General features: G+C 40.8%; 1 protein-coding gene across 1 annotated transcript; it reads right to left on the bottom strand.

Annotated features, from left to right (window-relative positions):
• Positions 1–719: 719 nt before the first annotated feature.
• Positions 720–9,424, bottom strand: chatb (choline O-acetyltransferase b). The gene is made up of 15 exons (XM_030098411.1): positions 9,412–9,424; positions 8,710–8,830; positions 7,726–7,917; positions 7,068–7,186; positions 5,443–5,496; positions 5,146–5,326; positions 4,072–4,249; positions 3,800–3,969; positions 3,624–3,724; positions 3,379–3,507; positions 3,156–3,278; positions 2,924–3,065; positions 2,607–2,669; positions 2,194–2,331; positions 720–1,489 (listed from the first exon to the last, which is right to left on the bottom strand). Exons 2-15 carry the CDS (start codon positions 8,752–8,754, stop codon positions 1,223–1,225), a joined length of 1,902 nt encoding a protein of 633 aa, XP_029954271.1. The 5' UTR covers positions 8,755–8,830; positions 9,412–9,424; the 3' UTR covers positions 720–1,222.
• Between the last annotated feature and the right edge of the window lie 853 nt (positions 9,425–10,277).

Below are 10,277 nucleotides of genomic sequence, written 5' to 3'. Positions count from 1 at the left end.
CAGTTTTCACATTCACTTTGGCTTGATGATGCACAAACAAATAACAGACACTCGCACACACTTGCACACACCTCATGGACACAAGACGACACGTATCCTCATTGTCACAGCTACAGATTTCAATTTGCAGTACAGCAAACTGCCACAGATTGGACAAGACCCACATCGTACGTTTGCAGAAGAATCACCACGGTACACTTTGGATGGACGTTTCTGGGGGAAACAGCATGCACAATATTGATTTTTAGAACATTATTCTTTTTCTGCATATCAAAAATAGCATCTCTAGTGATTGATCTTCTATTTACCCCATGCATCTATCGACCTTCATTTTGCACAATGCTCACAGACTCAATTACTGCACTTCCTCTAGTTTTTATTGCGCCTACATTATACAAACACATCACTAACCTTGTTCTACTTCTAAACGCACCTATATATACACATGGACACAGTGGTATGCCTCAGTCGCCGTGGGACTGCATCTTGGTTACAAGATAATACTGTTTATCACACTTTGCACATATTTACTATTGCTATGGTATACATACAGTACAGTACGAGTGTGCCACGAAAACCATATGACAAAACTCAATTTCATCTCTAATCACAATATTTATATCTACTTCTCTTTGCTATGTCTATAAATATATTAAAGTGCCTCACCTGACAGACTTTATTTATGTATGTCGTCATTGCAACCTCGCAATGGCAAAAATATCACATTTAAATACATGTTACAGCATAACTTTTCACACACTGGTGCACGCAAAGTGAGGTTGGCAGGGTTACATTTACAGGGTGTTATGATTGTTATAATTCACTTCAACACACTTGTCTATGCATGTAAGATACACTTTTAGATGACTGAGTTACTAACTGACATAAATATTCACCCTCACACAGCAACACATGGCTTCCGTTTCCTAAAGGCAGCAGACTAGTTAACCACAGTCTACCAAGTCAAGCAGGCTCATTGTTGGACCTGAAATCTTTTGGATCCAAAATAAAAGTTATTCCATAGTTATCATTCATATTTTTCCAATATTTACATACTATATGTAGTTATATGTGAACTTTAAGGCTTTGCATTTGGTTGCAAAAGGAACAATATTGAAACGACGACACATAAAGGCATCTTAGCTACTGAGTCTAGAGTTAAAATCTAAGTCTAAGAGCACTGAGAGGAGCAGTCAAGTGGGCCTGCTCACTCAGTATGGCTTTACTTCCCTGATTTGTGAGGCTGGCTGGCTCCTCGGCTACTTTCGGCCAGTTTGCTCGCCTCAGCATTGCTACGATTGCACAGGTCCCTGATTTCCAGCAGGCCCTCGTTCAGGGCTTTGACGAAAACGGTGGAGCTCGTCTCCGTGTTCTCCCAGAAGCTGGACACGCAGAAGAGGATGTGGTCGGACTGGGGATTGTAGCAGGCGCCGTAACCATTTGGCACCACAGGGCCATAGCAGCAGAACATTTCCACTGTGGTAGGAACCTGCAGACAAGACAACGTTGCAATATGTTCTATTCTTTTAGAGAGAACTGTGTGGAATTAAAAATACATATATACTATATGTACAATACAAATATATTGTATTACAGAAGTTATAATGAACACGTTGCTGCTGATTGAAAAATGCTAATCCTAAATCTATATTACAGTATTATATACTAATATTATTTAATTTTGAAACAACTGTATGGCATAAATAGCTAATATTCTTTGTTTTGCTTTCTCACATTTAAAGTATCAAAGCTAAACGTCTCAGCCAGAAAACGGTGGTATACAAATATACAGTGTAATGAGTGTTTTCTCTGATGTCTTGTGTATGGTTTCCTTAAGCATCACACATAAAATATTTTTGATTGTGGAGATTCCCAGAACACCAGAATATCCTAAGTCTGTTCAACCCCAGAGGTTTGCGAGTATGGTTTGATGTTTGAAGTAGATTTTCTGAGTCCCTTGATGATCTCTGGCTTTGTTATTCGTGTTCAGTCAATGGACAATCAGAAGAAAATCAATATTTCTGTGTTTATCTTGTTGATCGCTTAATTTGTTCTAAACCTATTGGGTCCAGAATATGGAGAATATTATGTTTGTGCACTATATGCTTCAAATGTCATCCATCCGCTGCAAGTTTCAGGCAATAATCTAAGGACAATTATTAAAAACCAGAGTCAAATGGGATTGCATGTTACCTGGCTGGTGGAGAGGATGAAGTGGTTACTCGCCCGGTATGTTTCATCACAGAAGATATCTGGCTTCTCCATGCGGAGCTCTGCTGAAATCCTCAGGAGCCCGAGGAGATGATTGTCCATCGCCATCCCTGTAATAGCCTGAAAAGAGCAGCTGTCTATTTATTATCATCAAGCAAAATCGAAGTAAAATCCAAATTCCTTCCACTGAGAGGCGACATTCATGATAAACCAATTTCACAATCCTCGTTCATCCATTTAGCTTCTATCCTGCTTTCTCCTTCTCAGTGTCCACAGCGGCTGCAATAATCCCATCTGACTTTGAACAAGGACAAGGATTTTTTTTTCTTTAAATGACCTATTAACCTCTTCTATGTGTGTACATTAACATAATTTCAAAGATTTTAATTACTTACCGCAACTGTATAATTTGTCTGGGCATTTATTGCGTCCCTCAGTCGTTTCATTTTCTCAGAGTCCTGTTGGGAGAAATAAAAACACTTTTCAAGGGAAAATAACTATGGAGCATTTATCACATGTTACAAAAAAGGCTACAGTACAGGCGATCATTTTTCATAGATCTGCTAAATCTGCAGGGAGCTCATCTGTCTGAATTGGGACATTGGCTTCAGTGTGCCAAGGTGGGCCAGTCGCACCTGTTTCGTTTGAGCTGGCATGATGAACTGTAATCTGGGAGTTAGTAATTGGAGCGGAAGTAAGAAAAATGACTCACGGTGAAAGTTACCCTCTCATCTGTCATCGATTTCACGAAGGCCAGGGCTTCGGCGGTCGCCGAGCGAATGTTATCCACTCTGCCTTCCTGGAAACGCCGAATGGACGCACTTTCGTAAGTAGAAACGAGTCTCCCGCTGCACCTGAATTCAGGACAGACGCACCGTGAAAAGGTATGACAGTGGTAAAACGTCTCAGTTGAGTTCAAATCTAAGTATAATAAATACTTTTACTTGTAAAATGCAAGCTGTAAGGCGACTTGTATGAAGGCATCTGGACTCATCTTCTGTTTCTTGATGAACTCTTTTCCATAAGCTTTAAAATCGAATACATCCATGTCAAGATTGTTCACCAGTCTGAAGCAAAAGGAACAAACAAAAGGAAGTGAGATTCTTAAAGTTCCTTCAATTACAGACTATACAGTATGTATGTATGATTATCAGCTTTGTGTCTTGCCTCTGAAGTCTGTCTCCAGATGCTGTCAGGAGTCCTTGGATGTTTGAGTTGCATTTCCACCGCAGCCTCCTCGGAGGGGAAAGTTCTCTCAAGGAAGAGGAAGCAGCGGTCTTGGACGGGTTTCCTGTTCTGTTTAGCACAACGACAACATCATCAATGTTTTCTAAACTCCTGGACTCAGCAGCTTTCACTGGTGTCACAGCGTCCAGCGGGTAATTAAATGCTGCCGCAGGAATCCAACTTACACATATTTCATGAGGTATTCTGAGCACTGCACCATGACGATCCCTTCAAACGGGGAATGCTCACACACTACTCCACAAATCCCGTTCATTCCTATAACAAACTGAGACAAATTCGATCACCGACAGCATGGATTTTACACTCAATGAAGGCAGAGCCGTCTCCGATATGGTCCTACCTGCATTGACTTATCATACCAGCGGTTTGCACCATTTTTTTCACGCCCGCCTCCATGTAGCATCATTAGAGCTCGGTTTGTATCGCTGGCCTCCAGCCTGCTGGGCTCATCCAGACATATGACACATATACAGCTCTCGATCAAAGCCAGAGAGTCCTTGTTTGTTTGATCTGGATAGAGGAATTATCGGAGTCAGCCATGACTTGATGAGACAGTTGTGAAATAAAGTTATAATGATTAAGATAAAATAAAAGACAGAGTTGGCCTGAGACCTTTTATCAGTGCTTCTCTGGCTTGCGCCCATTCAGTTCTCCCATCAGACGTCAGTATACCGATCGGAGGGAGTCTCTCTTCTGCGTTTTCAGACATTTTCATGATCTTCTCCAGCTGTGATAAAATCTCCGCTTCATTGAGCTGCTTGCCATTTGCGATGATGTCCAACACGAAAAACTTGAGAGACAAGGAGGGAAAAGAATCTTCTTAAAAGCATACACAATGCACCTTAGTATGATGACTCATGTCTAAATATGTCCTTGCTTGAGAGTACTTTGTGAGACTGCAGTTACTGCTAAACAATATTAGAAGGACTACAGTAGCAAGGACATTCATAATAAAGACAGGGACTAAAAATGGCCACTTGCTGCCTACAATATGGCACCTTCACTGCGATCAGTTAAGTACGCAACTCAAGGAAGCTCTTAGACAAAATGGCAGATTTAATCAGCAGTAATTAAGTTAACTTCCTGGATCTCTGCGGGGACGGGCTCTTATGCACTGCAGATTGATAGCTCCCACAACCGTTTCTAGGTGAGGGCTCCTGCCTTTTTCCACGGCAATTGGAAGCCACAGACCTTGACCAAAATAAAATCAATATTGCAGCCTTGCACCGTAAGACATGCAGATGTTGGCATGAGCTCCGCGCAGTTATGTGAATGAGAATCATCAGCGAGGACTGAGATACTTTGAGGGAAATGAGAGGGTAATGACCACATGCTGGAGATTATAGTGAGGCTAAATTAGGCAAAGTTGAATTTGGGACTCGCTATGTGTGATCTGACGCTTCGCATAAAATCACACAAGACCACTGCTAAATGAAGGATTGGGTATATGTGCATCAGTTCAATTAAGATCAGTGCAGTGAAATGTAGAGTTCCCATCTGTAGCTCAGCTCCAGTGTGTGCACACAGGCTGCCTGCAATGTTTAGCATATTTGAAGCCTTCCGGTGTTGCTGTGACAAGTCAATTACATGGAAATGTTAAATTGTTGTATTTTGGTTTAATATGAACTATTGTTTGTATTTGTTTATGTATGTTTGAACGTCCTCCTCAGAGATCAGTGCACTGACCTGGTTCTTGCACGCAACAATCATGTGATCAGGCGCCGAGGAGGCTGTGTTCATCTGGACCTTCAGCAGGTCTGTCTTTAGCCCCGGGAATCGGTAGGAGGTAAAGAGGCGGTAGTACTGCTCCATGCAGAGAGGAGTCCCAGCAAGCTGACCCCGGGCAAAATCCACCGGCAGTGCTCGCCTGAGACACGATATTAAACACCTCACATGGGAACTCGTGACCCATTATTATACGTTGGTTTTACTTAATGTGCACTGTGTGAGGCTGGCAGGTAATCTAATACAGGTAAAACTTACGCATCAATGAGAGCCTTATACTCCAGCACTCCCCTGATGAGACGAGCAGCAAATCTAAAAAAGAAAAGATTGAAGTTATTTAAAAATAGGGGTGAAGAGTTTGCTCTGCTATATTCTACACAGAAGGGCCAGTGATTATATTTCGATGGACTCCAGCATCTCACAGGTCTAACAGTAATCATATCATGGTAAATTACTGAGATACAGTAAATGAGCCATGTGCATTTATCTGTGTGTGAGCGAGAGCAAGACTTTATGTGTGAGTAGGCGGCGTGGGCAAAAAAAAGAAAACACAGAGCCTTGTCAGGTCTTGTGTTGTATGTCATTTGTCTCGATGTTATTACGTTCAAAGCCAGATCAATACAAGAGAGGCAGCCACAGCGCACCACACCCCTAAATGAGGCCTGACTAGCAGTCTCTGTGGAGAGCTTGGCCCTGTCACTCCCAATCTAATAAGTGACTGTGTCAGTAGATTACCAGCTGCTTGGGGTGCTCTGGAAATATTCAGTTAGTGCGGTGTGAGCTGACAAAAGCTAATGTTGAGTTACAGGGCTGGATGGACCGGTGCAATGTCTGGTGCACCACGGCTCATTTAATAATGGGCAGAGAGTCTCCCCATGACTGTAATTCAGATCTTAATCTGAATCTGCGTCCGCCGAACAGGACATAAAGCCTGTCAGCAGCTAAAGAGCTCAGTATGTACAGTTCCTACATTTAGCTATGATTCAGTGCAGTATTATTTCATAAATGGCTTTTTCCGTTTAGTTGATGCTTTTATTACTTTGAAATTAAGAGTAGATCAGTTTCAATAAGTTTTTGTTCCTCGCTCAACTTGGCAAGTGATCTGTGTTATTTTGTCTCCCTATTTGCTTTGTTGTCATATTAGGGTTTTTTTTCTGTTATTTGTTTGTTTTTTAATCTGGCTGGCTCCAGAATTTAAGGTGATATAAATCTGTGGCTGAAAATAAAATAAAACCCTTGACTTTTAACTAAAAGTCATTTTGAAATTTGATGTCCTGAATTGAAAGGTTTTAACTTTTTGGTTACTTAATAAAATGTCAGCACTCAACATGGCATTTGTGTTTAATCTCCAAAGTATGTGTGACTGTAGTATTTCCTACCAATAGACTGAGTCTGGGAAATATCTGCATATTGCAGGAGACAGTATTAAAGTTACTCATTATCCAGATAACTATTGCAAAGCACCAGTTCCACCCAATGTTTTGGGAACAGACTGTGCAACAACTGGAGCGCTGCTGGTTCAAATACCCTGGACTTGCAAGAGGTTGCCGTGCAGAAAGTGAAAGTTGCTGCTTGTCCCCACTTCACTCCCACACACTGTGGGCCCTTGCACACAGCCCATTAACTCCGGGGGGCACCACAGTGCCCGCGCACAGCTCCTTTGGGAAGGGTTAAATGCTTACTCTTTCTTACATATTGCTTCTGTTTGAGATTAAATGCCTCACTTGAGGATTTCTTTTTTCATTTGTTTCTTTTTCACGTAGCCCAGATCATTGTGGTCTTTCTGTTTGAACCTTGCTTGAAACACTGTTTTCAAGATCTATTGATAGTCACTAAAAAAAAATAGAATGAAAACACTAAAAGCACACAAATAATCAACAAACCTGAGTGCATCAGCGTGATCCCTGAACGTCTGTTTAGGAAACACCATGACGGGGCTGGAGTTGACTGGTAGAGCCAGCCTGTTGTTCAGGTACATGTCTTCTAGCCAGTAGTCGTACACCTAGATGTAAACACAGGAAGATGTCCTTTGAGAAATGTTGTTTTGTCAAGTGTCCTGGACTGAAGTTATTACTCTTCGAGTTGAGATCTGTGGGCAGTGGAGTAAAAATCCATCACAGTGTATCACTGACGGATGAAAAAGAGAGTAGGAGAGAGCCAACGTGAGAGTGGGAGTGTGATAGATCTCGCTGAGCTGGATGACTTGTGGAGCGACCGAGATGCAGGACAGCAGACTGACGCACTAGAGAACAAGCAATAGCTCAGATAAATTGTCAGCACCAGGTGTCAGAATACTTTGTTTAACTTTTCATACAAATGTGTTGATTAAACTGAAAGTCTGAGTCAGTTTTATAATAAATCTGCAAAACTTCACCATAGTTCAGTCACATTGCAATATAACTAAAAGCTTTGCAAGGGTGAAGCACAGATGGGTACTTAGGCAGACAACAAAATACAACAAAAAACAGATCTTTATTGGAATCAGGGCAATCGAGTGTTTTATAAAATGTTCAACAAAAAGAAAGAGAGCTGTTGTTTTACCCAGTTGGTTGTCTTGTCCCTCCTCTCCACGAGCTTTTTCTGCAGAATCTCTCCGACACCTCCAGGAGCCCCGAACTTCTCCACGATGGTCTTCGTTTTTCTAAACTGCTCCTCTTTCACCAGATGCTGCACACACTTCAGGTATGTGTCCAGGGTTTGTTTCAGTGGAGGGACGGGAACCTTTGGCAACCCCTGTGAATAACAATAATAACAATATTAAAAAAATAATAATAATAAATTAAAAATAACAATAATAATAATAATAATATCAACATCATATTTAACGATTACTCAAAGAGAGCATAGGAAGGACATGAGCTGGTCAACATTTTAATATATTCCAAGACAACCTTCATTAAAAGTGGAGTTATTTTCTCTCTTTTTTTTTTCCTTGATGCTTTTATCATTAGAGTCAGAGTTAATAATTAATCTGGAGTGCTTCGAGGCATATTGGAGACTGTTTCTAAGGGTCTCATGGGTGTTGTTTAGTAACGATGAAAAGTGCAAATTTATTATCTTTTCCGTGTGATGTTTCTGAATTTGCATACCGGAAGCTGTTCGTAAGCCAACATGTTAATATTGATATATGGGAGGCTCTTCAAAATGACGTTTATCTGAAAGTTCATGGACAGGATGGTGTTGACATTTTGTGCAGTTTAAGGGACGGTTTAAACATCAGAATTTAAGTCATATTCAGTCAAAACATATAGTGATAATTATATTTATCACATTCAACTATTACCACCTGATAAAAGAAAGTACGGTAATACCCTGACAATTTGTTTAATAAGACTTATCCACCTGAAAATAAAAAGGCCTGCTGTGTGATTTTTGCCCCTAGTGGTCTCTCAGGCGAGTGACAGCGGCGCTGTCCGTGGTGCTGAAGGTGTTTCTGCTTTTCAGCACCGCGGACAGCGAAACTGTTCACTGTTCAAACTTTCAAGAATCAAATGGAGAATGTAAAAGACAAACGTGTTTTCCTACTTGACTTTCCCGGTCTCTCGCAGTCTCCCTCTCCAAGATAGGCATGTTTGCGATCCAGTTCAGTCCAGTCAAGGAAAAGTGATGTGGAAACCCCCTTGAGAGGGTTGAAGTTCAGCCTTCCCTGCACCAAGCATATGAACACATTTAAAAGAAAGGACATTGAAAGAATTAATGTTTTTTTTTTTCCTTATGTCTATTGAGGAATGCAGCTAAATGATGCCGTCTGGAAGTGCAGCCAGCAGGCTTCCATTCGTCATGATTTTTCAGTCCAATGCAATTTGCTGCTTGTCCTTGAAATCCAGCTGCGCCCCATTGCTCCCCGCAGCAGAGACATCTTACAAACCCATGTTATGTTATGTGTCGTTTTCAAAGCAGATAAATCGCAAAGTAAATTAAATGAAACATTATGTAATTTTAAAACACGCTTTATTTTGTTTCATTTTATTTTATTTTATTAAGTTTGATGTTGATATATAAATCTATGTTATACAGGAGATGGCTCTTTGTCGTTGGAAGTGAATACCTGTAGCAATAAAAACAACTCAAAAAGTTTGTTTTGTTCTTTAAGTTAGGAAGACACTTTCAAATAGTTTTCTCCAGCTTCTTGTAATGAAACATTTCCTCGCTGTGCGTCAAAGACGCTCATAAAGTACATATCAACTTTTCTTGTCAGCTTTTGAAAGCTAAAAAAAAATTCCTTACCCGATCAGTGCAGTACTAAAGGGGGGCTCAGAGGAGTGCGTGGAAGTTCACATTGTCTCGTATACTTCCACACCGTGAAAAGCCATCTCAGAGTAAAGGTCCGTCCGTCGTGCGGCGGTCCACGCGCGTGGCTCCACATTAAAGCGCACCCTGGAAAAGATGCTGAAGGTGTTGGCGTTCACCTTCCCCCTTGAGGCAAGAAACTCCTCCCATCGAAATCTATTCGCGGAACATATTATCTGACAGCTTTCTTCCCCACTCCCGCCCACACCCGGTAATAATTTTAATATATAAAAACGGCTCTCTGACAGTTTTTGGTTTGTGGTTGTGAGATCCGACCCATTGCCGGTCGACATGAAACCTGTGGGGGCTTTTTCTTTTTCTTCTTTTTTCATACTGAATGATCTGCAAATAGAAGCTGCTTTGCAAAAGCTTTATTATCTAAACTGTATCACTCTTGCATATGTTTATTTTGGTTTTTATGTTGTTAACTTGAGTGATTGTGTTTTTTTATAGACGTATCACTTGAATACGGGCAAATCTTTTAAATAACGTTTTTGATCCGTGTTTTATAATTGCAGTTTATTCAAATCCATATTTTTGACACTTTGAAAAAGATTTTCCACATGCCTCTTACAAGAGTAAGCAACAATAATCGCCTCATTTCGTTTTATTTCCGACTTTTGTTGCTTGAAATGAAAATGAACTCATCGTTGTCACGCAGATCCAAACAGAGATTTATTAAAACAACAATTTTTAAATGAATACATCTGTTTTTTTTTTCATCTTGAGGAGACTCTTCATAAGCTACGAGTTGACAAAATGTTTCACACACGCACACGCGCGCTCACGACACACATACACAC

Source organism: Salarias fasciatus, chromosome 8, assembly GCF_902148845.1.
Source record: "Salarias fasciatus chromosome 8, fSalaFa1.1, whole genome shotgun sequence".
In the NCBI taxonomy this organism is placed as follows: domain Eukaryota; kingdom Metazoa; phylum Chordata; class Actinopteri; order Blenniiformes; family Blenniidae; genus Salarias; species Salarias fasciatus.
Note: the sequence above shows the minus strand (reverse complement) of the source record. Positions and strands in the feature narration are given on the sequence as shown.